Raw genomic sequence first — 27468 nt, forward strand, 5'->3', positions numbered from 1 at the left:
AAACCTAAAAATTTCATAAACTTTTTCTAATCCAGTTAATCAAAGCAGCTAAAGTTAGACACTTAGACTTTTGGCTAAATAGGTTAAAGGCTTAGTTGGCGCCTAATGCATTGTAACTCATGCAATTCGCCACATGTATGATTTGGAGATGAAACACATATCATATCGCGGGTTAAATTCGCTTGCAAGTACACGTTACATGTCACCTTAAAGACTAAATTAGCCTTTATATGCAAGTCCACGTCATTGGTCGACATGATGAAGCTAATTGAAGATGAAAGCTAAAACAGATAAGATGAAGGCTAATTTAACATGTAAGGGGGTGTTTGGTAGAGAGATTTGAGGGTGGAGAATTAGGTTTCTCTTGTTTGGGAGAATTAGGCGGAGAATTGGGCGGAGAATTGGTTTTCTCTGAGAATTGGGTGTAGGCAAAAAGTAGAGAAATCCAATTCTCTCCATTTGGAAGAGAAATGGAATTCTCTCTGCTTCTAAATCGCGTCTCTGCTCTACTCCGTTCGCGTATGATGATGATGATGCTCCGACCGGCGATGGTGATGATGATGCCGACGTCCGGCACGGCGGCCGACGCCGCAGCCACGTCCGTTCGCGTCTCTGAGCCAAAACGAAACCCTAAATCGCGAGGCGGTGTTGCGAGGCGGAACCCTAATCACGTCTCTGCTCCCGTTTCTCCACCCATTTCTCTATTGTACCAAACAAAGGAAATGATTGTCAATTCTCCACCCATTTCTATTTCTCTCCAATTCCATTTCTCTCTCATTTCTATTTCCATTTCTTCCCATTCTTTTTCTCTGTACCAAACACCCCCTAAGAGTGTAAGATGACATGACATTGTCGGCTAGTAACATGGACTTTCAAACAAACTTAGCTTGCTACATGGCACACGTCTCATCCCTGAAGCATACACATGGCAAATTGCATTAGTTAAGTGCATTGGGCGTCGGCTAAGCCTTTAGTTTGCGTAGCCAAAAAGTCTAGTCCTAACTCCACTGATTGAACATTTATGTAATTTGTAGCCTAAAAAATGTCTATCTAAAAATACATTAGTCAAACTTTTCTTTTTAATGCTTTTCGTAAAGCTATTATCTACAATGACATCATAATTTATATGAAACACCATAATTTAAAAATAAAAAACTTTATTGAAATATGTTTTCTCTATAAATCACATTTTTAAAAATATAGATAAAAGAAAATAAATCGTAACATATTTGAAATATATATAAAACATCATAAAGTTTTAATATATCTTAAGTGGATATACACATATTCTTGTATACAAAAAACAATGTCGCATCCAAAAGTAATTATTTTAGGTGCCAAACCGATCAATAAAACTACAAGGGTACAACGTGTCAAACATTTAAAGACCAAGGGCCTTATTATAAAAACTCAATCACTCTTTAGTCTATCTGTGTCCTTATCAAATGATATATTCTCCCAAAACAAATGTCACCAATCTTTGTAGTCCCATTTTTTTATCAATATATTTAAAAACTAGTTTAATCCTCCCGTGTTACGGAAATTTATTTAAGTTTTTGTTTTTAATCGTTTTGATATTTTTTGATGATTTATATTACTTTTAACGTAGTTTTGTTTTAATTTAACACATATATATTAGTGTGTTATTATATTTTTTAGTGTTTGAGTATTTTCAATTGAGATGTGAAGGTTTTTTAGATTTTTAACGAACAAACATAAACGAACACGAGCATGTTGATTTTTTTATAAATGAACAAAAATGAACACAAATATTTGTCTAATGAAAAATGGGGACGTTGACGGTGGTGGGTAGTATCGGAAGTTAACCGACGATGGAGATAATAGACCAGCAACGGAGAACATGTAAAAGAGATAAATTAGATTAGGGTTTGATGACGAAATATAACCCATTTGAGGGCTATTAGGATTTGGTAAGACCCATAACCCGTGGAAATTATTCTTTGATGATTAAGGGGTTATTTCACAAATAAATGAGATCTTATAACCCGTTTAAGGGTTATCCGGGTTTGGTGAGACCCATGACCCGTGAAAATTATTGTTTGATTATGAAAGAGTTTCACAAATAAATGAGATGTTATAACCCATTTAAAAACTATCTGGGTTTGGTAAGACCCATACCCATGATTTCGGGTCAAATGCATGAGAAGCCTCTATTTAGAAATCAAGCAATCTTGTAGCTCTAGAGAATGTGGGGAGTAACCTAAGAGTGACACATAAGATTTCATGGCAGACAATTATATAGATAGTTAGATAATTTTATTAATAATAATAATAATATTTAATGTCACATAGAGCTGATGGTGAATTGGTAAAGAGACTTGGTGTATAATTTTATTTTATTTTTAAATTATATATATATTTTGAAAAAAAAATAATGTTTAAACTCAATTACTTAACTAATGTAAGACTCATTTTTTTCGTCTTCGGCTCAAAAACTTTTCACGATTTTCAAAGATGCCCCTTAATTTATTAAGTAGTATAAAGGATATGAAATGTTATTTCTTTCTATTGAAAATACAAAGCTATATATGCAATAGATACACAATAATTATGGAACTAAATAATTACAATATCTTAAGTAGTTAATGTAAAAGAATATATGGTGGGGAGTGACATAAGGCTTCAAATTTGGAATTGTAATTTTTTAACCAAGAGTAAATTGAGGCATAATGTATGTTATTCTTTGATAAGTAGCTAATTTAGAGGATTTATTGGTGGTTTAAATAATAATAATAAATTTATTTTTTAACGGCCAACGAATCTTTCAAATGGGCTACTGGCTAAATTCATTGCATCGAGATACACGTTTCTTTTGATCCGGGAAAAACCTCACCTAAGGCCAACAACGCCCACTAGCCCGAAGGCACGACAATGCGGTAAGATAAAACTCGTTCCGTACAATGATACATTGATACCAGGTATCTTCATTACCACTCCACCAGCAGCTTAGCTTATTGACCATAAAACTACAAGGGTACAATACGTCCAACAACCAAATTCTAGGGTCTATATTGTAAAATCTTAGTTAAAAATTTATTAAAAAGTAATTTTATTAATTAATAATATTAAATTCAATATAGATAATGCAATGTTTGTCTTGCTTAATTCCCGGCAAATTCAGTTACAAATTTATTCGAATAATATGTTGATAAACATGACGTCATCAGTCACCTCATGACTTGTTATTATTATAAATAATATCTTCAAACTTCATCTTCGTCTTCACTTCATTCACAATAATAACTTAACAAAACTTATAATGATAATGAAGAGATTATTATTATTATTATTATTATTATTATTATTATTTTATAATGATTTTTAAAAACTTGGAATAGACAGATGTGTTCTGAGGCACCCTTTTGCATATTTTTGGTATTTGTTTACTTTTAATGATTTTTAAGGATCTTGGAATTATGGAATATGATTTGTAATTGATATTTATAAAGATACCTATTTCAATATTTTTGGTGGGAAATGTTTGTTGATGTTTGATAAAGTCATGAATTTTTTAATCTTTCTTGTGTTGTTTTCTTTTGATTTTTTGCAATTTTTTGGTGGGAAAATTTTCTTGATGTTTTGGTGTCTGAAAAAATTATAAATTTTTAATCTTTCTTATGTTGTTTCCTTTGATCTTCAAGAATCTTGATATTTTGGTATTCTAGAAAAATGATAAATTTTCGATTTTTTTTATCATTATTTTTTTTTTTGCTGTTTTACTCAGTCACATGTAAAGAAAAAGTAACCTTTTTTATTTGTTTAAATATGTAAAATTTTCTTGAATTCAATTTTTATTTTTTATTTTTAATTTTTATTTTTTGAGTGTTTTGTGTAAATCTTGAAAAATCTAATCAAAATTATGCTGACTGAAACTAATGCTGACAAAATCTTGAAACTCAACAGTATGACTTTGAAGGAAGAAAAGATTTGGTTAAATTTGTCAAACTGGTAGCTGATGCTGGTCTTTATGTTCATCTTCGAATCGGCCCTTATGTTTGCGCCGAATGGAATTACGGGTTCGTATCAGTTTTAATTCTTTTGATCATATTCACAATGTTGGTGCTCATTATTTTTCTCAATTGCAGTGGTTTTCCACTCTGGTTGCATTTCATACCTGGAATCGAGCTTCGAACAGACAAGGAGCCGTTTAAGGTTTATTATTATTATTATTATTATTATTATTATTATTATTATCTTTTAGTAAAAAAACAAGCTTGAATTTTATTTTTATTTTTGTTTTATTATTATTATTATTAATATTATTATTATTATTATCTTTTAAGCTTAAATTTTGTTCGCTTTTGTTAACCAAACCGAATATATTTTTAGGCCGAAATGAAACGGTTTACAGCCAAGATAGTTAACATGATGAAGGAAGAGAAGTTATATGCATCTCAAGGTGGACCTATAATATTATCTCAGGTTAGTTAATTTAATCATATATATTATCTAGCAATTTAGTGTGACACATTATTATTTTTTACTTAAATATTAAATGTTGTATGTGCATATTTGATGGCAGATTGAGAACGAATACGGTAATATTCAAAGCAGTTACGGTCCTGCTGCAAAATCTTATGTCACATGGGCTGCGAGTATGGCTACGGCTATGGATACAGGAGTGCCATGGGTCATGTGTCAGCAAAAAGACGCGCCTGATCCAATTGTAATACAAATCTACACAAAAAAACAAAAAAAAACAAAATCAAAAACAAAAACATGTTTAGTAGTTAAGTTTATATTTTTGACATGTTAATATATATTAATATATGTTTTTTTTTATTATGGATGTAGATTGACACTTGTAATGGTTTCTACTGTGATGAACGCTGAAAACAAGCCCACAATGTGGACTGAAAATTGGACAGGGTGGTTTCTTTCGTTTGGTGGGGCCGTGCCTTATAGACCCGTGGAAGATATTAGATATTGCATACGCGGTTGCACGTTTTTACCAACTAGGTGGAACCTTTCAAAACTATTACATGGTTAGTGTAAATTTATCACATGTTAACTTAATTTATTCATCTTAATTATCTAAAAGATATTTAATGTTTGACAATATGTCGCGTGCCTCGTTGCAGTATCATGGTGGGACTAATTTTGGTCGTTCGACGGGTGGACCGTTTATTTCGACGAGTTATGGTTATGACGCTCCACTTGATGAATACGGCATGGTTTTTTACTTTTCTCATTATTCGTATCACATAATAACTTTCAAATATTCATTTAATATTTTTATTGATGCAGGGGCGCCTCGAGAGCCTAAGTGGGGCCATTTAAAGGACTTACATAAGGCCATAAAGCTTTGTGAGGAGGCGTTGGTGGCAACCAATCCTACAACTACTTCTCTTGGTCAAAATGTAGAGGCGAGTGTTTATAAAACATCATCAACATGTTCGGCTTTTTTGGTAAATTTCGATACACAAAATGATGCAACAGTTAACTTCAACGGCAATTCTAAGAATTGCCTGCTTGGTCTGTTAGCATCTTGCCTGACTGCAAGAATGTGGTGTTCAACTCTGCAAAGGTTAGTTTGACTTTTGAGGTCAACCCTATCGCGTATCGATTTCATTGATCACATTGTTTTCCTTACAAATTAAACATAAAGAATTTTGAGAACCATTTTGGACCACTAGACCAACCTCTAAAAAATATTTTAAAAAATTATATAACAAAAATTTAAAATAAGTAAAAAAAACAAAATTCTTATATTTCATTTCGGTTTCATAAAATAAAATAAAAATATAACTTCGTGTTATACACGTATATAATTTCATTTAATCTCTAGTTAGGTAATGTACACATATGTACATTATCATTTACCTTAAATTGTACATGTGTGTATAAAAAAAACCATGTATGTACATATATGTACATATTATACATATATGTATAATTTAGCTAAACCAAGACGTTTTTTTTATGAAACCTGGATGATAAATAAAAATTTTGGTTTTTTTTTTTTTTACTTTTTTCATTTTTGCGTTTTTTTTTTGTTTTATGATTTTTTTTTTTATTTTTGGACTTTTGTGATCCAAAATGGTTCTCAATTTTCAGATAGTTCTCGCATGATCCTGATCGTTGATGTTATTATCACAATTTTATTATAAGTTCAGATAACTGTAAAGGTCAAAGCTTGTTGACTTTTTTATATTTGACAGATAAACTCTATGGCTACTATCAAAAGGTTTGTGACTGCAAATGTTAAAGATGAGTTAAGTGATTCAAAGGCGGTTTCTTCGGATTGGAGTTATGTTAGTGAGCCTGTGGGGATATCAAGTAATGATGCCTTCGATAAGAAGGGATTAGTGGAACATATAAACACGACGGCTGATCAAAGTGATTATTTATGGTATTCTATAAGGTAAAAGAACTTACTTTTACTTTACTTTACGATCATTTTAGGATCGTTTGGATCATCGTTGTAATAATATTATCGTTTTGCAGCGTTGATGTTAAAGGTGACGAGTCCTTTCTTCACGGTGAATCTCAAACGACTCTTCACGTGAAATCACTCGGTCATGTTCTTCATTTGTTCGTTAATGGTCAACTTGAAGGTATAAAGAAAGCAACTTTTAAAGAACAAAAATGAAAAATGAAATATTTTGTTGTGTTTTTTTTTTTAAAAAAACAAGTCTTTGTTGTTTTAAACTTGTAGGTAGTGCGATTGGCAGTGCGGGCCAGCCTGATTTTTCTAAAGATTTTCCGATCACTCTCAAGCATGGAACGAACAAACTCGATCTCTTGAGTTTGACTGTTGGACTTCAGGTTTGAATTTTGTAAATGTCAAAGTATTTATTGTGGGCAACAAGTGAATATTGATATTTATCTTTATGTATAGAACTACGGTGCATTTTTCGACAAAACCGGTGCAGGTATTACGGGTCCGGTGGAGCTCACTGGCGGGTCAACTGTGGACCTTTCGACTCAGCAATGGACATATCAAATTGGACTCAAAGATGAAGCACTAGGCCTGGACAGTGGTGGTTCATCACTTTGGGTCTCGGGGTCGCCTAAAAGTCAACCTTTGACTTGGTACAAGGTAATATAAAAGTCAACCTAAAAGTCAAACTAAAAGTCAAACTTTGACTTGAGTTTTATATGTTAAAGAAACTGTTTTGAAACTTGAAACAGACAAATTTTGATGCTCCTTCGGGTGATACTCCACTTGCGATAGACTTCACAGGAATGGGAAAAGGCGAGGCGTGGGTCAATGGTCAAAGCATCGGTCGTTATTGGCCTGCGTATATTGCTCCAACTAGTGGTTGCTCAGAGTGTAGTTACAAAGGGTCATATAGCTCAGCAAAATGCCTTAAGGGTTGTGGGAAACCATCACAAAAGCTGTGGTGAAGTCTTTTATTCAATATACTTCATAAAGTTTGATTCTTTTTAAATAACTGAATTAATCTTGAAGTCTTTATTCAATATACTTCATAAAGTTTAAAACTTTTTAATATTTGAATTAATTTTTGAAGTCTTTATTCAATATACTTCATAAAGTTTAAAACTTTTTAATATTTGAATTAATCTTGAAGTTTTTATTCAACATAAAGTTTGAATCTTTTTAATAATTGAATTAATCTTGAAGTTTTTATTCAACATGCTTCATAAAGTTTCAAACTTTTTTAAATAATTGAATTAATCTTGAAGTCTTTATTCAACATAATTCATAAAGTTTCAAACTTTTTAACAACTAAATTGATCTTGTAGTTATCATGTGCCTCGGTCATGGTTGAAGTCAACCGGGAATGTTTTGGTCTTGTTTGAGGAAGTAGGTGGAGACCCGACACAAATCTCGTTCGCGACACAAGAATTGGAAAGTTTGTGCTCACACGTCTCCGAATCTCACCCTATCCCAATGGAAGCATGGAGTCAAGACAAGTCAACAAGAAAGTTAAAGCTAAAGTCAAAGCCGAGACTTTCGCTTAAGTGCCCTCATCCTAATCAAGTCATATCTTCAATCAAGTTTGCTAGCTTTGGAACTCCCCAAGGAAAATGTGGAAGTTTTAGTCACGGTGAATGCCGGAGTACGAACGCACTTTCGACTATACAAAAGGTCAACTCCTTTGACTTTGACTTTTTAACATGCATATATGTTTAATACATTTTTAGCTTACAAAAGGTGAACATTGCAGGCATGCACTGGGTCAAGAACTTGCAACATTGAAGTCTCAACAACCACATTTGGTGACCCGTGTATAGGCGTAGTTAAAAGTTTAGCCGTAGAAGCTTCGTGTGCGTTAAACGCTTGAAAATAGTCAAATATGACATGAACATATGATCATTGAATAAAACAATATTATTTGCATATTAATTGAGTTATGGAGTTATTTCCTTATTAGCACTTTATAACACATTTTAATTGCGAATCAAAAGATGAAATTGTAAAATTACAATAACTTATCAATATTGCGATATATTGATATCAGTAGCAGCAGTAGTAGTAGTAGCAGTTGTCTGAAACCGGCATAGTTTGCACAAAGGGGAAGTTAAAGATGGAGTTTCATACTTATCTTCCCCACCCATTATTGGCATTGCTATGCCTCTCTTAACCGGGCTAACATAGCCCGGTTGGTACGTTTTTCCCAAAATACCCTCCACGTCGTTTGAAAGATTCGGGAACTCAAACTGCAACTCGAAGTGGGCAAAAGCGTCATTTGACGGTAACTGGTAGTTATGAGCTTTGTCGTCTTCTTTCGTCACGGGGCCCGCCTTCATGTTAACCGATACCAACCCTTCAACGGTTACTTTAACCGCGTTAACGTCGTCAGTCCTCTCGATCACCACTTCTCTTTCCCCAGTGTCTGTTTTCCATTCCGCGTCCCCATCAAATGGGACGGTTACTTCTTCACCGTCCCATTTAACAATTAGCGAGTCCACTGACTCGTCCCATTGTGTCGCCTTCTTGGCGGAAATGACTAAAGTGTGGGTGTCGAACATGATTGAGAGCGACTGGACCCACGTGTAGTCACGACGCCTACCATTGGGTCGTGAACCGATGAAGTGCGCGTTTATTTGGAGGTTGGTGTCGGAGACTAGAGCGAAATCGCGGCCTTTACCGCCGTGGAAGTAGAACATGACTCCATCACCACCTATGAACCGTGGGTCGTAGCATAACGAGCCATAACCGTTACATTTAGGCCTCCTCCCTACCAAAGTTCAAAATTATGTTACATGTTGGTTGAACATAAGTTATAATGTTAATGTATAATATTAAAGATGTAAAGAATAGTTGATGACATAGGATACTTACATTTGCATGTGGCCTCACACTTGCTACCACAATTGATGAAACACCCTTTGTTCTTTTTGTTCTTCTTGGGCTTCTTCTCTGGGCATTCTTTTGGGCAAGTGAGTGTCTTGTAGTAACAAGCCCCTTTCGATTTGCAAAAAGCCCTGTGACACCCTGATTTTGGTTCGGGTGTTAAGTCGTCATAGTTAGTAGCATCATCTTGAGGCTTTGGTTTCGGCTTGGGCTTGGGGGCAGGTGCTGGAGGCTTGGGCTTTGGTACAGGTGCAGGTGTCTTGGGCTTGGGGGCAGGTGCTGGAGGCTTGGGCTTTGGCACAGGTGCAGGTGTCTTGGGCTTTGGTGCGGGTGCAGGTGTTTTGGGCTTAGGAGCGGGTGCAGGAGTCTTGGGCTTTGGTGCGGGTGCAGGAGTCTTGGGCTTCGGTGCGGGTGTTGGTGTTTTGGGCTTGGGTGCGGGTGCTGGTGTCTTGGGCGTTGGTGCTGGTGTCTTGGGGACAGGTGCTGGTGTCTTGGGAGCTGGTGTTGGTGTTTTGGGCTTAGGCACGGGTGCAGGAGTCTTGGGTGCAGGGACTGGAGTCTTAGGCGCAGGTGCTGGTGTCTTGGGCACAGGTGTAGGTGAATCCTTAGGGGCAGTTGGGGTGTACTTAGCGTCGTTAGCCGCGGTTGCTCCTATAGAGATGGAGATGAGTAGGAAAGCCACCAAAATGATAGGTGACTTCCCCATATTAATATTAATCAATCAAAAGCTATGTGTATATGTGTGTGTTTAATGTTATTAGAAGTATGAATGAAATTATTGGAAATAAAAGATGGTGATTTATAAGGTGATAAAATTGTAAAATCCATTTTCGGAGTAAGTTATTTATGTCAACTTGTTTTCTTTCTTTTCAAAACAATGAGAATTGACTGTCAAGCAAATAATATCCATTGACTTTTTAGACAACATAGTAATATTAGGTCATGCTAATCTATATAGAATCTTTGATTCTGTTGACTACCATATATTTTTTGTTTGATAGATATTTAGGTTATGTTTATCAAAATTAATACTAATTAAAACTACAAAGTAGGGTGGTTAAAAAAATGGTTAAACAAATTGTACCGTCTAAACTGAATCAAGTCAGTCGATTTAAGATCCAAACGGTGTGGTTTAACGATTATGTTTTCAAAGTTTAATGGCATAATCTTAGAACTGGTCATGTATATAGAAACAATCGATAATCATTATTATTAATATATTTTATTATTATTATTTGTTTCTTTTTTGAAATATGTAGTTATGTATATTTTTCAGAATTATGATATGCTATTTATTATTTAATTTTTTTAAACATAAACTAATGATTTTGAAAAAGAAAATTGAATGCGTAAACATCTAACCATTAAACTGCCAAACCAATACAAAAAGGGCCGGTATGACGGACCCACCCAACCCGATATGCTTGATTTGTCAATTCTCAAAATCGCATTAAACTCTTTTACCCATATTTGTAAAAAACATATGTATAAGAATGTGAATATTCACTCAACTCTAAATCTAAATAGAAGTCCTCTTTCAGAATGGTAAGAGTTATTCATTAAAAAAAAATAAGTATCAAATAGATTTTTAATAAGTTAAATTGCAAGATTATAAGTATTTTGAACAAGTTTTTAAGTTGTTAACATATGCAGCATTTTATTTTGATAAATAAATGCTTAAGTAATTTATTGCTTATATCTATAAAAAGCAAGGCCGGCTCTGAAAATTCACGGGCCTCGGCCGAGCTGAAAAAATATGTCCCTTAAACCTTAACGTACTAAATAATGTAAACACATTTTTTATACGCCGATTAAAATTATAGCGATATTAAATAAAAATTAGAAAATCATGATACTATAATGAGTTTATGACACACTTAATAGATTAATAGCTAATTGAGGATTTGTGAAGCTCTCATAACATTTTTATAGCAAATTGGCGAATTAACTCTTCGCAGTTTATGCTTTCTAATGTTCCGTTCTTGATAACTTTCATCGCCAACCCGCTAAGTCTTTCTTGAGTCATTTTGGGTCGAAAAGAGGATTTCAATAACTATAATTTTGAAAAACTCATATTATCATATGCTACCGTGACTGCTGGTGTTCGAAGCCGATGTGGCTGTTGGTCTTCAAAGTCGATTTTGCTATTATCACGCCTATTCGTTTCTTTTATTTATTTAACTTATATTGATTAATTAAAGTATTTGGCTTTTTTTTAAATTTTAACGGGCCTATAAGTCTTTGGTTAATCCTAAAAATTGGGGTTTAAAAGGTGCATGAGTAATATAAAAATAGTGTGATTATAAATATTCGGGTATTCTACATATATAACATCGGGAATTTTTAAACATTTTGTGCCCCCAAAGAAATCGTGCCCCGGCCGGTCGCCCAGTTTGCACAACCCAAGAGCCGCCCATGATAAAAAGCAATGTTATAACGTGATATGTAATTGTAGCATAATTCACATGGGAAGGCATACATAAACTTTGCTTCACCATGCAAATTGCACTTCTTATGGGTGGCTAAAAATTGTATATAAAAATTGGGTGTGATATCTCATGAATTTTGTTCAACTAGGCAATAATCTCAAATTGGTACTACACTTGTTTTAGTATGCAAGTTAAAGCGGGCTTTATCTTAGTTAAAAATCTTTAGGAATTAATTATGTGAAGCTAATACATGAGTTAACATATTCATATTCGAACCAACTAGATAGAGTAGCGCGGGCTATAAAATATTAAAATGAACATTTTAAAATGGACATAAATTTCGACGTGTTTGAAGTTACATAAACATAAGTAATGTACGAAAACATCTTAGTGGTTAGATGCTTGAGAAAACAACGCTATGCCGTTTGATTTCAAATTCAACTATGTATTCCTAATTTTAGCGGTTCGTGATTATTATATTTGATCGTAGAAGCATGTAAATCTTTAATTTAGGGATTTACGTGCTTATTTAGAAGGTTAATTCATTACTATTGTGTTTGATTGTAGAAACATGATTTAACCTATTCGTGTTTGAATTAACTAGATACAGTCACGTGGGGTATTAAAGCGTCCTTAAAACAAACATAATTATCTCCGTGTTCAGAGTTACAAGATCATACGTAATTTCGGAAACATCACGGTGACTAGATGTCTGGCGGAGTGAACTGAACGCGTCCATGTTTCTTTATCTGGACCTTTGATTTTAAATAAATAATAAACGAGTTAAACACGAGCTTGAAAAAATAACTCACGGACCGAATATTAATGAACGGGCCAAATGAAAAAGACGAGTACACGACCCGAGAGGCAGAGGCCCAAACCGTAACAAATTTTCAAAAATAAAATACCAAAAATACCCCTGGGACCCTCACCCATCATTCACCCACCGTTCCACCTCGCAACCACCATATTTGTGGCCGTCCGTACGCCGGAACATAATATATACATATATAATTATATATATATACTCACGCGCCGCCTTTCACCACCAGATTCAATCAATCAATCAATCAATTTTGATTTCATCGTCATTCCAGGTAATAATAATAATATTATTATTATTATTATTCATATTATTGTTGTTCATGTTATAATTGATAATTAATTGGAGCTGTTATTATTATTATTATTATTATTATTATTGTTATTATTATTATTGATGTGATTGGATTTGAATCGTAATTAGGTTTAATTGATCAACTGCATTGATTGGAGTATTAGCAAGCAGGAGATTATTTAATTAGCTAGGGTTTAATTGCTCGCTAATCTTTGTTTATAGCAGGTAATTCAATGGTTATTATTTCCATAATATTTGGAAACGAGCCCGAGCTCGAATAGGCTCGAGTAACTCTTTTGGCTTTTTATGTGTAATGTGTTAATTTCACATTGCAATGCTGAGCTCGAACCGAGCTTAGGCTCGTTAAGGTTTTTTTTACAGTATATAAATATAATTAGTAATGTGTATATATTATTTAACAAATAAAAAACAAGTCGAGCTTGAGCTTGGCTCTTTTCGAGCATTTTGTGAGTCGTTTTTCAAGCGTTCGGCTCGTTTTATTAAATAATGTATGTACATCTTTAGTTGTTTTTATATTTTTTAAGAAAAACCTTAGCGAGCCTAAGCTCGGCTCAAGCTCGTGTGCAGCACCTTAAACGGGTCAAAATTCAGCTTGTTCCGAGCACTTTTTCTAAAGCTTGAACTCAGCTCGTTTATTATCTGTACTTTTTTATACATTTTTTTATTATTTTTGTATACTTTTGAGAAAAAGCTTAACGAGCCTAAGCTCGTGCTCGGCTTATGAATTGTTTTTCAAGCTCGAGCTTGGTTTGTTTTTTATGTATTAAATAATATGTATACACTTTTAATTATATTTATATATTCTAAGAAAAACCTTAACAAGTGTAAGCTCGGCTCGAGCTCGTGTGCACTATGCAGTACCTTAAATGAGCCATAGCTCGGCTTGAGCTCAGCATTGCAGCGTGAAATTAATACATAGAAGGCCAAAAGCGATAAAAAGTTAAATGTACACTAGGCTCATTTAAGGCTCGACGGGCCTAAACAATATTTCCATACAAGGCTCGAGCTTGTGCTCGATAACTAAATGAGCTTTATTTGAAACTCAGGCTCGATAAGGCTCGGCTCGTTTGCACCGTCAGTTGTTTGATTCAGGATTTATTTTGTTTGTTGGTCAGGAATCAGGATTGGTAAAGTTGGTAACTGTTGCATTCAGTTAAGGTCAAGTATCAATGTTTATAAAGGGACAGTCTTTTGCAAGTGTGGTAGAAATGGGCTGCTGTGGGTGTTTGGGGTTTTCATCTTCCAAACGGCAAAATAAAATTACGCCTAATTCCCACATTCAGGACCGTGTTTCACAAGAGTTGTGTTGCTAAACAATGAAGTAGAAGACGAGGAGGAAGAAGAAGAAGAAGAAGAAGAAGAAGAAGAAGAAGAAGAAGAAGAAGAAGGCTCTTATGGTGATTACATGTCTGAAACCGATAAGGGTGATCATGAAGAATTCAAGAATCCGTCAAAGCGGTCTGAAGATATTCTTTTGTACAGAATGCAAAATGGTTTGATTTGCAGGGAAGTCCCTGTTAAGGAGACTCGATTGGTTGTACGCTCAGAGGTAATTTAACAATTCTTATGCTGTGTTACCTTTTGTAAATGAGGCTGTCTAATAGTGTTAGTGCACTATGTTAATCTTGATGTCAATTTTTATGGGATAATGTATGTAGAGGACATCGAGTATTAAACTTTTTTCCTTAACCGATATATTGAAACCTATTTTATATGTCACCAATGTATGTATCTAGTTTTATTTATATCATCTATGGCTGAATACAATCTTAATAACCGAAATTTTCTTTATATTTTCAAAAGATACTATAACATGCTGACACCTCATTAAAGGTATTTTTGTTTTTTCAAAAATTTGAATTGCTTTTTTGGGCATTCAACATTTTTTTGTCGAAAAAAAGTAGTATCATACCGTCATACGTAGATAGGCGACGTTTGTGAAAAAAAGTTGAATACCTTAGTGATCTCCACATATATAATCGCGGTTCTTATTACCACCATGCTCTGATTTTCTTTGTGGTGTACCATTTTATTTTATAAACTTTTTTCTTTTCCATTTTTTTTATTTATGTTTGTTTTGCCCTTTGTTCTAGGATGCTAATGGAAACAAGACAGTAAATGAGTATGTTCGTGAGTATGACAGGACATGAATTCAAGTCCTGGATTTTAGAATTGAGAGAGATATTGAGAGAGATCAAGAATTCTCACTATTTCTTAGATTCCTGGACCCAATTCAATTCAGTGGGATCTTTCATTCACATTTTTTTCCACCAAGAACGTTTTATAAAACTTTTTGACTCCCGAATTTGGAGTGTCCTACTTTCACACAATTCACAGGGTTCAACAAAATTGGTTCCGGTAGCTATGGAAAAGTGGTCATTCTCATAATACTTATGCGTTTTATAAACTTCCGTTTTGGTAGCTAAAAATGTTAATAATCTTTACCTGTTTGGCCTGTATCTCTAACAGGTTCTTTATAGAAGCCAAGTGGACGGGAAGCATTATGCAATTAAGGTAATTTACCAAAATTTGAAATTTCGAATCTTTTTATAAAATAGCGTTTACACTTTACAGTATGATAAAAGATATGAAATTCGAATACAGGCGTTTCACAAGTCTCAATTATTAAAGCTACGTGTCGCTCCATCTGAAACCGCAATGACTGATGTTCTCCGTGAGGTATTTAATTAAAATTTCATTTGAATTAGATTATGGTAATCCTATTCGTTAATGATGGTTTCTACATTAATGGCTTGCAGGTTTTAATTATGAAAATGCTAAATCATCCCAATATAGTAAATCTGTTTGAGGTTATCGATGACCCAAACACCGATCATTTCTACATGGGTATAAAAAAGCCACAACCGTTTCTTCTTCTTGGGTTAAAGTTCTTGACTTTTTTATTAATTACTAGGTTTTTTTTTAACTTTTTTAAATCTTTTTCCAGTTCTAGAATACGTTGAAGGAAAATGGGTGTTTGAGGGTGCTGGACCGCCAGGTGGCTTGGATCAAAATGTTTAAGGAGATATTTGCGTGACATAGTTTCCGGTTTAATGTATCTCCATTCTCATGTGAGTCTTATCTATCAACGTAATGTGTTTTTCTTATGTTTTAACTTTTAATGTTATAATTTTATCTTTTTTGAATCTCAGAATGTTGTGCATGGTGATATAAAACCTGATAATCTTCTCGTTACCGCAACTGGCTCGGTAAAGATTGGCGATTTTAGTGTCAGCCAGGTTTTTGAGGTAATAAATTCTTTCTCTCAGTATTCACATTTTCAGTCCTTTTGTAAAGTCATATAATACATCCAAAGGTTACTCAAATCTTTTTTATTAAAAATATTATCACACTGTCACCGGCATGTTCCATCTAACTATTGTCCTTTTTATCAAATTAAATGTATCCTATATTTAATAAGGAAACAAGATAAAAAGCTGTCATTACACTTTCATCATACTTTCATGTGTATACCACCAACAAAAACACATCATTTACATTATTTTTTTAAACCAAAATTTATCATCTCAAAACCGTTAAAACTTCTTAGCTTTGATATTAGGGTAAAGTTAAAATACAAAGGGAGATAAAAAAAACCCCTTAAAAGTAAATTAAAAAATAATAATAAAAAAATCATAACTCAAAATATAAATAACGAAAAAAATTAAAAAACTAAAATGTTTCCGCCATCATTCCCGTTCAAAAAAATATATAAAAAAAGTGCAAAAAAAATGACGAAAAGACACAATGGCGAGATCAAAGACACAATGACGAAAATGAACAAAATACACAATTATAACTAAAAAAAGACACAATAGATCGCAAAATATAACACAATGTTGAGTAATATAATACAATATAAAGAAAAAAAGACACAATGTCAAGGAAAAAAAACACAATCAATGACGAAAATAAACACAAAACACAATGATAAACAAAAAAACACGACTCTTTTCACTTACCATTGTGGTTTTTTTTTATGAGAACGAGATAGGCGGTAGAAACATTTTTGTGCTTTTACATTTTTCGTTTTTTTATTAAATTTTGAGTTATGATTTTTAATTTATTTTTTTTTTTAAATTTGAGGGCTTTTTTTGTGTGGCTAGAAATCCTTCTCATTTTTGTTCTCCTTTGTAGAATAACTTGACCCTTGATATTAATATTAATTAATGATGATTGGATTGAAATTTATCGTGTAGGATGAAAAAGACGAGCTTCGTCGATCTCCTGGCACTCCTGTTTTTACTGCTCCCGAATGTTGTCTAGGTATGGTCAAAGTTGACTTTTTTGAGTTTTATAAGTCAAGATTGACATATTTAGAATCAATTACTCATAAGTTAAAATAAATAGGTCTAACTTATCATGGCAAAGCTGCTGACACGTGGGCGGTTGGAGTTACCTTGTATTGTATGATTTTGGGACAATATCCTTTTCTTGGTGACACCCTGCAAGATACGTATGATAAGGTGTGCCACGTGGCGTTTATATAAATTTAGAATCTTTTTTAATGCTTTGGCTTGTTTTTGTAGATCGTTAACGATCATATATGGCTCCCAGTGGGTTTGAACCCGCAACTCAAGAACCTACTCGAGGGTCTTCTCGACTGAGTAAATCTCCATCAACGATACTTTTGACTGTAGGGGTGGCAAATGTGACCCATGGGTTGAATAAGTTGTATTAAAATGTATATAATGGGTCAGAATGGGTCAAATTAAAAAAAGGAAATGATTGAAACGGATTGACATTTTCTTGAAAGTTTTTTTTTTGTTTTTTTTATGGAACGAGAAAAATGGAAAAAACTTTTTAGTATTTTTACTTTTTTAGTTTTTGATTTATATTTCAAGTTATAATTTTTTAATTTTTTTTTTGAATTTTTTAATTAGGGAGTTTTGAAATCTCAACCCATTTTGACCCATTTCAAAAACCCCTCATTAAAAAATTCAAAAAAAATATTTAAAAAAAATCATAACTCGAAATATAAATTAAAAACTAAAAAAGTAAAAGTACTAAAAAGTTTCCTCCGTTTTCTCGTTCCATAAAAAAAAACAACCCTTCAAGAAAATGTTAACCCGTTTTGACCCGTTTCAATTATTTTCTTTTTTTAGTTTGACTCATTCTGACCCATTATATACATTTTAATACAACCCATTCAACCCAATGGGTCACATTTGCCAACCATACTTTTGAGTTTTAGTCGAACTTAAGACTTTTTGAGTCAAAATGAGTTCTGATATCCATATTGTTGTATTTTTAACAGACCCGACGGAAAGACTGAGTCTAGAGATGGTTGCAACGCACCCGTGCGTTGTGGGAGACATCGGCCCGATACCTAAATTTGTATGTTGGTGCAAACGTAATAAGTTAAAAGGCGAGCAAATACGTGATGTGAGTATAACCGATGGTGTTACTAATACCGACTAAAGAAATATTTCGTGTTGTGTTTTAGATTATTTTGAGTTTGGTTTTGGAGGTTTTTGAAGTAAATGTTTTTGACTTTTTGTAAGAAATTGGAAAGGAAGTTTGTAGGGTTGACTTTTGAGTCTTGATTTGCAAGCATTTGGTGTTGAGTTAATGAGGGTACACTTGTAATTTAATAGTTGTATTCTGGAAAATGAGATCCAGATTTGAGATGATTCTGTGTGCTGAAAAGAATGATCTTTAACTAGTAGAATATTTATGTAATAGCTTATAAAATTGAATGAACCTTTTATAGTTTGATCTTACAAATAGTTTATTGTCCAATTTTTGAAGTTGTTTTATTTGTTATTTATAATTATATATACATATATCTACAACAATAAAATAACATTTTAAATCAACTTTTTTAAGTGTTATATTTAAGTTAGAAATAGATCTGGACCGTCAATTAATCGATCAATTTTTGACTGTTTTGCACGAAAAACTGTTTTGCACGAAAAACGTTTTCTGAGCGTAATTATGAATTTTGAGTGTAATTATAAAAAACCGATCTGGATTTAAGCGTAATTATGAATTTTGAGTGTAATTATAAAAAATTGATATGTATTTGAGCGTATTTGAACATTGAGCGTTTTTTGTATTTGGCTTAAGCGTGATTTGCGTACTTAATATACGTTAAGCGATTATTGTACAATAACTTGTCCCTATATTTATATGCGTTAAAAATATATTTTAGTTAATGAATTTAATCCAATTTTAGCAAAGAAAAACAAGACACAAAAACAAACACACATAACACATTAAACATTGATAAAACATTACAGTTTAAAACACAATTCATGTCCTCTAGAGTCTACACATGAAGAAACATCAGGAAACAAACACAAACACAAACACAGAGGTTGATACCGTCATACGGGCTCACGGTTTATACTAACCTCATTATTCTCGACACAACACGTAACAAAGCTAATAAAACAAACCGCTCGGGCTCACTCCCCAAACCATTGATGCACAAACATGCCAGCATTTCGAAGACCATCATACAGACTTGCGCAGTCCTTACAATAACTCGTCCCACAATCAATCCCATCATAACACTTAACAAAAAGCTCGTCAACATGACATATCGCTCCACTCGCAAACAACTCGACCAACACCTTCAACTGTGTGGCTCCAGCATTCATCATAAGCATCACGAAATCAACATCTTTTGCGGTTTCTTTAAACCAATCAATGAATTCAAACTGCTCGTCGTGCAACGGAGCTTCAAGATAATCAGCTGAAAGTAGATCGGACTCCGTTTTCTCTTCTTCAACAAGTCCCGGATGATACACAAAAGTAACACCCGGCTTTTTCACATGTGAAGTGAGTGCAGACACATTATGATCAACCACATAAACGTTAAACGCGTCAGGGTGTACAGGATAATTCACATCGAGCTCCCCTGCTCCCATGTTGATATAAATCAACCGCTTTCTCGTAGCGAGATTCACAAACTTTGGCAAATACGACACATTCGTCGGTTCGTGATCCGAAATAGGCTCGAGATATTGCATAAAGGGCTTGTTTCTCGAAACAGCCGGGCAGTCGTTTGGAAGCTTATAGTTATCAAACAATCCAACGCTTTCCGAATGCTTCTTGAACACGATTAACGTAAACGAATCAATCCCACAAACATGAATAATCTCCGAGCTTCTCAACATCAACGACACCGGCGTCGCCGATCGCACCAAGCTTCGGGTATAAAAACTACTTGGACCCACAAGTATCGCGCCAACACCACCGGGTCTCAAAACACGTTCGATCTCCAAAACAGTAATTGCCGGAACAGACGCCCCATCCATCGTTCTCGAGAACACAAAGTCGAACGAATCAGACTCAAAGTCAAGTTTGTGTTCAAATCGTCTGCGTAAGAGGGCCAGTATCGGGTTCCTACGAACCCCAACCGCATTCGAGAACCCTAACTCTCGCAATGTCGACGCAATCGACACCGACGCCTCACCTACACACAACGCTTTCGCGTCTAGGGACAACATTTCCTGATTCATGAGTTCTCGAATCACACCGACCGTGAAATTCTCTCCATCTACACACCCCGGTGTGTCAACAAGTGAAACTAGCGAAACACCTAACGAACATTTATCAATACCAATCAATCCGGACTCGGTAGTCCAGATCTCGTTGGCGATGCGAGTGACTGAGACAATAACCATGGCTAATACGAATAAGATAACTCTTATAACCAGCCGCCAGGCGAGTGATCCACGTAGGATCTGGCATTTCAAGGCTTTGAAAACCATTGCAAATTAAGCTTCTGAATGTTTAATATTTAAACAAGTAATCAAATTAAAACCTGATGAATCGAATAATTGGATATTTAAACCGGCGATGAAAGAAGAAAGATCTAGCGGAAAACCTGGAGGAGGTGTTGTTTCCACCCACGAGTAATACTATGTTGATTTGGTGCCCTAACCAAGCCCTAATTGGTAATTGTTTCCCCATTGTTGGTGGTTCAAAGAGACTGTTCATTCGGATCTTACATATTATTTTTATTACATGATAAGCCAATTTTAGTGAATGGAAGATGGAGAAATGGAGTGGAGTTTGTAACAGTGATGAAATGATGGATGGCTCTGAGAGCGTTGGGATGAACGAAGGACTGGTGGTGTGAATAATAATAATAATAATAATTTGTAATGGGAACGGAAAGGTTCGTATTATTGTGTAGTTAATGGACCCCTTATCGTTTGCATGTGACACGGTTAAATTATTAGTGAGTCCACGTGTCACTCAAATTTCAAACCAATACGACTCTATTTTCGTTTCTGTGTGCACCTTAGATTACGGGTTAAAACCAATATTTTTATAATCGGATCGGACGCCCTACCGTTCACCGGCTCAATCGGTCGGACAGGTAACGTTGGTCAAAAAATGAAAGGTCGGGTTGGAAAATATTTTTTCAAAAAAAAAAATCTATAGAAAACCGGTTCAACCAGTCCGGTTTTCCGGTCCAACGGGACGAACTAGTTCGGACCAGCCACTTCCCTGAGAGCCGAGCGAACTATATAGAACCGGGCCGGTCTCAACAACACTGGTGAAAACTAGAGGTGAGCAAATAAACTAATTAACCGAGCCGACTAAAAGTCGAATCAAAATTGAACCGGTTGGAAACTGATTATGTAGAAACTGGTTTGGAACCGATTGAAACCGTAAGTTCGGAACCGGTTTGTGATTTTCTCCACCAACACAGGTTCCAAACCGGTTAACCGAAACCGGGCACAAACCGGTCAAACCCCGATCCAAAACCGATCAAAAGCTGAACTGAAATTGATCATAAACCGGTTTTGGCTTTTGTTGATCAGACTGCACCGGTTTCAACCCAACCCGGTTTGTTCACCTCCAGTGCAAACGAGCCAAGCCGCGCTTAAGATACTCAAATGCTTGAAACGAGTCGGTCCTTATCGAGTCTGGGTCTTAAATAAAGCTTGTTTATTAATCGAACTCAAGCCTTGTCTTATAAACTGGTTTGGAACCAATTGAAACCGTAAATTCCGAACCGGTTTGTGATTTTCTCCACCAACGCCGGTTCCAAACCGGTTAACCGAACCGAAACCGGCCAAAACCAGTCAAAACCCGAACCAAAAGCGATCAAAAGCCGAACTGAAACCGATCATAAACCGGTTTTGACTTTTGTTGATCAAACTACACCAGTTTCAACCCAAACGGTTTTTGCACCTCTAGTGCAAATAAGCCGAGGCGCGCTCAAGATACTCAAATGCTTGAAACGATTCGGTCCTTATCGAGTTCAACTCTTAAATAAAGCTTGTTTATTTATCGAGCTCGAGCCTTGTCTAGCAAGATCGTTTAGGCTTGTAGGGGCTTTACAAGCCTAGTGTATAAAGTGTTAACTTTTTTGTGCTTCTATGTATTAGATTCACGTTGCAATGATGAGCTTGAGTCAAGTTTTGACTCGTTTAATGTAATGCATAGAAGTTTGAGTCGAGCTTAGACGCATCAAGGTTTTTATTCAAAATATATAGACATAATAAAAAAACACGTATAAATTATATAATAAATAGCAAATGAGAAGCCAAAAAAAATATTATATACAGTAATAAATAACAAACGAGTTGCCTTGAAATAACAACTCATAAGTTGATCCTGGTCTTAAAAAAAAGAGCTCGAGGCTAGTCAAACTCGAGCTATGCTCAGTTCAGTTTCACGTCTAGTGTAGATGATGTTTTATGGGGTAAATTCTATGAACGCTATATGATTTTGGTTTTAACCTATTTAATTATTGTGTGTTGATGGATTTGTTTAATAAATATATATATATCGTGTTTAGATTTAGATACAATTAAACGTGTTGACTTGCAATTCGTATATATGTGAGAGAGTGAGAAGACCCAACTCAAAAAGCTTAGCGTTCTTATATTATTTTTTATAACGACGACTTCTTGTATTTTGGTTACCGTACTCTCTAAATTTTGAGAGTCCAATGCTTCACGCTAGCTAAACTATGTTATGTTAACCGGGCACATGCTGACTTCAGAGTTTGGTTTGCGCGTTCCGCCGGGAAACCGTATCGTCGACTGCCATTTGACAGTCATTGTGCCACCACAAGAGCAGAATTCTCAATTTTCTGGTGTAACACACGGTGGGACAAAAACCCGGATGAGCTCTAGGTTCGAATTGACAACCTTTGCACAGGTCCGGCTTAAATCCTTTATTATCAATATTCACCGCCAAAACTATTCATCGTTTCCTTGCATTTCACCCACACATTCTCCACCGCCTCATATTAGGTTTCTTCTTCTTCTTCTTCTTCTTCTAAATCAAAAACACCGCCTCGTATCCTCTGTAATTCCTTTTCGATCGTCATGCAACAAGGTAATTGATCCTTATTCGTATCCGTATCCCCGCCGTTTGTTTTCCCTGTGGGGCATGTTTCATTTGATTGTTAGGGTTTTAAAGTTTATCAATTGGGAATTGTTGTTTTCTTTTTCTGAACAGGACCCTGCTCGCCACCACCGTCTCTTTAATTTCTTCAACCGTCGCCGTATGTGGGAACCCTTGGTGGCGGTTGGCAGGTGGCAAACGCTAAATAGCGGTGGTGTGGTGGTTCAGTGGTCCGGTGGGTGTATATACTGCCCTAGGCGTCCGTCACTGGCGTGGTGGCACCGGATGGATTGTTTGGTATTTTCGTTTCGTCACTGTTGCCAGTTGTGATGGTTGAGTACTCAGGTGTCCAGATTTACTGTTGCAGGATTCCATGTAGGAACCTAGACAGTGTTGACGTGGTGGTGTCGGTCCTCTATTCGGCACGATATTTATTTCATATATTCGCTTATTTTTCGTTTCGGTTGTTAGTTTCAAAAACTGATGAATATAACTATGGATGTTGGCTGAATTAGCTTTTAAAATTCGATTTGATTCGTTCTTTTGAACTTTTTGTAAGAAGTAATAATATTTACTTTATGATGTCTGCGTTTTGCATTCGAGAACCAAATGATTTAGCTTTAAAATCAGTATGAAAACATGTCTATGGAAGTTAGAATCACTGAATCCAGTCATGGACTTTGGTGGTGGTGGTGGTGGTGGTGTTATGTGTACCATTATGAATCTGAATTAGAATTTACCATTTTAATTTGTTAATTTTGTTCGTGTTGCAGTGCTACAAGTAAATATGGATGGCGGAAGCCGGCCATATACTTTCAAAATTTGTATCAAATAAGTAGATTTTCTGATCGCTTAAATCGAGTGCATCTCTCTCGGCAGGGGCCATGGCTTCTTTTATTAGGTTGCAGTAGAGATTCATAGCTGATACCCTCAAATTGAGTTCGTATTAAGGTAATTGCTTATGCATTTGCTTAATTATTTAAAGATAGTTGTGTGTGCAATGTTTGAACAATTATTTCATTCTGAGTGTGGACAATACTGAAAGTAGAAGTGTAAAGGCAGATGACTTTTATTTGTCTTCCAAATATCTTTATACATTTGTAGAACACCCTCCATAGGTCATATGTTCAACCTTTTTTTGGTATTAGTTATAAAATATTTTACACTTACCAACCCATATATAAAACTGAATCAGTAAACTGAAATTTACAAACTTTAACTGCAGGGATAGTTTGTTTATTTTTTAAAGTTTATAATTCTTTCATTTCCATATTTCCATGACAATATGAACACTTTGTAATATATTTCGTTTTAAATTATTGGTTGAAGTAATTTGTGAAGGCTATAGTAGCACAACAAAAGAAGTTCAATGATATGATTAACAACATTGTGTTGCTTATATTCTATCGATCATTTCTAATTGTGTGGTGTCATTCTTTATTTGGTTTTAGTCAAATACAACTTTGAGTTTGCAACAAGAGATTAGCTTGGTGCACATGGGAGCAAGAACGAGGAATGAATTTTTATATATGGATCAAAAGTGTTTAGGTAATCACTCATAGTTACTTCTTATAAACAAATCACAGAAAGACAAACAACAAGAAGGGATGAGTTTTCCCAACGATCTTCATTTTTTATCCTTTTCAGCCTACAAATGGCGTTTAACACGCATTTTGTATTATTTACTTCTATTATCAGGGATATGTATGCGCTGACAGAGTTGCTCATGCAGAATCAAGAATTACATGTAAAAATTCGCCCAAATCTTCAGGTTAATTCAATCTCCTTGACATTTTCTCTATTTCAAGTACTTTTAATATCAAAATTTAATAGATTTGACGAACACAATTGTGTTTCTTTCTCTATTTCAAGTACTTTTTGGTAATAACTAAATTAAAAACTATTGGTCATTCGTTGTTTGACCAAGTGTATTTAGGGAATTTTTGTAATCTATTTATCGGTTAGAATTATGAGTTTTTGGTGAATGTAACTCAAATATACATCGAATTTGTAGTGTCTCAACTTTACAACTAGGGGTAATTTGGAAAATTTTTGAGTACTTAGTCCGATTTAAAAGTGCTGCACATTCACAGTTTTGAGTTAGACTTAGTCAAACTTCCAGTTTAGGTTTGATTTGCTGATATGGATGTACCTAACTTATGATTGCAGGTTTGATGAGAATTAGAAGGGATCACACTTTATTTTGGGTTCAATCTTTTATATGGAACAAGCATGCGGGTTGAAAGTGTTTTACGTCACATAGTGCAAATGAGGTTGATAATTTCATTCGCTTTCGTTTTGTGTCAAAATTCTGTCTAAGGTAATTATATGTTTGGTACGCTTTTGTTTGCTATATAAAGTTTCTGTTTCCTGGGCGCTAACTTTTTTTCTCATTTGGTTGACGATGTAAAGAATCTAGATTTGTCTTTTCTTTTACCGGTAACGGGTCGAATTACAACTTGGTTTTTGTTGATTATACATTTGATGTATTTAACGTGCCCCACCGCAAGCGCGGGTTAGAATACCAGTTCCTATTAATACTCAATAAAGTTTCAACTTTTTAATTTAATTTAATTGGCTTATATTATGTAATGGGGAAGATTCGTATCGTTGTGTACTCAATGGACCCATATTGTATTATTGTTAGCATGTGATACCGTGTGAAATGATTGATGAGTAACTGAGTCAACTCGGTATCACTCGAACCTACACTATTCAAATTTTATATGTTATGTTTTCATTTTGTGTAGATGATGTGTTATTGTGTAAAGAATTACCGCGTATTAACTTGTTTAATAAGTGGATCGTGCTAGAGTTAAGATGCAACTAAACGGATCGACTCATATAACGGGTTTATGTACACGTGATTGGTGATGATTGATGAGCCTGGTCGAGTCTAATTTACACTAATTAAATCTAAGTTTTTAGTTTATTTAGTTTTTAAGCCTGTGAGTGTGAGGTATACGATGAGAATGGCGATGATGTGACACGGAATGGTAAAGAATGGTCATATGTAACATCGTGCTGCCCTGCATAACCATTTCAAAAATGGCGGGATAAAAATGGTATGTCCCACACAAACACTTCTCTCTCTCTCTTATATATAAGATAAGAGAGAGAGAGAGTAACGATATGTATAACATATGTTGAGTAGAGGTGAAGATAATGTGACGATAATGTGACGCTAACATGATGAATGGTATGTATAACGTGAAACCTAGGATAGACGTGCACAAAAAAACCGGTTCCGGAACCTAACTGGTGGAACCGAACCGGAACCGGTTCCAGTTCCAACCCGGTTGGAACAATACCCGGTTTGGGTATTTTTGTACCCGAAAATCGTACCCGGTTCTCATATTTATATGTCAGTACCGGTTCCAACCCGGTTCCTACCCGGTTCTTAATTGGAACCGGTTTGGTTCGTACCCGGAATAACCGGTTCCGACGGGTTTTTTTGAAGGGTCAAACAAAAGTCAAACTAGCCGTTGGAACCGGTTCCAACGGTAATATAGCCGTTGGAACCGGTTTTTTAGACACCAATTAGCCGTTGGAACCGGTTCCAACGGTAATATAGCCGTTGGAACCGGTTTTTAAGACAATAGATCCGTTGGAACCGGTTCCAACGGTAATATAGCCGTTGGAACCGGTTTTTGGGCCAAACCTATATATAACTTGTTTCCATTACTTGTTTCACCACCAAACTCAAAAACAAACTACAATACTACTCCTTTAGCAAACCCGTTCCTTTACCCGACCATCCAACTAAATATTATTATGGCACCCATCAAAAAAACTAACAACAAGGCTAAGAAGAGTGTTTTTGTTGCCCCCGTTCCTGTTACGGAGGACCCAAGGGTTGTTACGGTAGTCAACCATAACCGCAACCAAGACGTATGGAAGAATTGGGATTTGATTGTGGATGACGAAGGTTATCAAAAGGCTCGTTGCAAACTATGTGGTTCAATATTAAAGCACGATTCCAACTCTACTTTGAGAAAGCACATCGAGAAGCCATATTGCAAGGCGTTGAAAGGGATTGGCGCGACCGATCAAATTGACTTGGGTAAAGATGGTACACTATTTCGTTACAACACGACTCAAGTTCAAGATAGAATGGCAAAGTTCGTTATTCAACGAGGTTTGCCGTTTAACCACTTTGATGACCCGGAGTTGACGTCGTTGATTCGCGAAACTCTACAACCGAGATACACACATGTAAGTCGTACTACCTTAAGACGTCATTGTATCAGGTTGTGGGAGTGTGCTAAAAAAGAGTTAATCGAGTCTTTTCATTC

At 35.1% G+C, this 27468-nt stretch overlaps 2 protein-coding genes, 1 long non-coding RNA gene and 2 pseudogenes across 5 annotated transcripts; 3 read left to right on the top strand and 2 right to left on the bottom strand.

The window, feature by feature from the left end:
- The first annotated feature begins 3903 nt into the window (after window positions 1-3903).
- Window positions 3904-8302, top strand: LOC143563515 (beta-galactosidase 8-like; annotated as a pseudogene). The gene is made up of 14 exons (XR_013140683.1): window positions 3904-4037; window positions 4107-4173; window positions 4351-4443; window positions 4544-4687; window positions 4816-5006; window positions 5103-5190; window positions 5269-5548; window positions 6183-6385; window positions 6469-6578; window positions 6680-6789; window positions 6863-7063; window positions 7156-7364; window positions 7732-8077; window positions 8157-8302. The product of XR_013140683.1 is annotated as a beta-galactosidase 8-like (transcript).
- Window positions 8262-9992, bottom strand: LOC143563498 (uncharacterized). The gene is made up of 2 exons (XM_077051027.1): window positions 9275-9992; window positions 8262-9170 (listed from the first exon to the last, which is right to left on the bottom strand). The coding sequence occupies exons 1-2, from the start codon at window positions 9990-9992 to the stop codon at window positions 8425-8427; spliced, it is 1464 nt and encodes a 487-aa protein (XP_076907142.1). The 3' UTR covers window positions 8262-8424.
- Window positions 9993-12931: 2939 nt separating this feature from the next.
- On the top strand, window positions 12932-18447 carry LOC143563517 (serine/threonine-protein kinase GRIK2-like; annotated as a pseudogene). Its single transcript, XR_013140684.1, has 13 exons — window positions 12932-13057; window positions 13969-14402; window positions 14947-14983; window positions 15191-15228; window positions 15323-15367; window positions 15458-15532; window positions 15613-15700; window positions 15801-15924; window positions 16006-16101; window positions 17053-17119; window positions 17204-17319; window positions 17383-17452; window positions 18102-18447. The product of XR_013140684.1 is annotated as a serine/threonine-protein kinase GRIK2-like (transcript).
- An 816-nt stretch (window positions 18448-19263) lies between these two features.
- LOC143563499 (uncharacterized) lies at window positions 19264-20574 on the bottom strand. Its single transcript, XM_077051028.1, has one exon. It carries the CDS (start codon window positions 20572-20574, stop codon window positions 19264-19266), a length of 1311 nt encoding a protein of 436 aa, XP_076907143.1.
- A 2928-nt stretch (window positions 20575-23502) lies between these two features.
- Window positions 23503-25425, top strand: LOC143563490 (uncharacterized). Its single transcript, XR_013140678.1, has 3 exons — window positions 23503-24124; window positions 24625-24944; window positions 25343-25425. It is a non-coding gene; the product is annotated as an uncharacterized LOC143563490 (long non-coding RNA).
- The last annotated feature ends 2043 nt before the right edge of the window (window positions 25426-27468 follow it).

Source organism: Bidens hawaiensis, unplaced genomic scaffold, assembly GCF_021521415.1.
Source record: "Bidens hawaiensis isolate Kalapana, Puna unplaced genomic scaffold, B.hawaiensis_p1.1 tig00021494_1, whole genome shotgun sequence".
In the NCBI taxonomy this organism is placed as follows: domain Eukaryota; kingdom Viridiplantae; phylum Streptophyta; class Magnoliopsida; order Asterales; family Asteraceae; genus Bidens; species Bidens hawaiensis.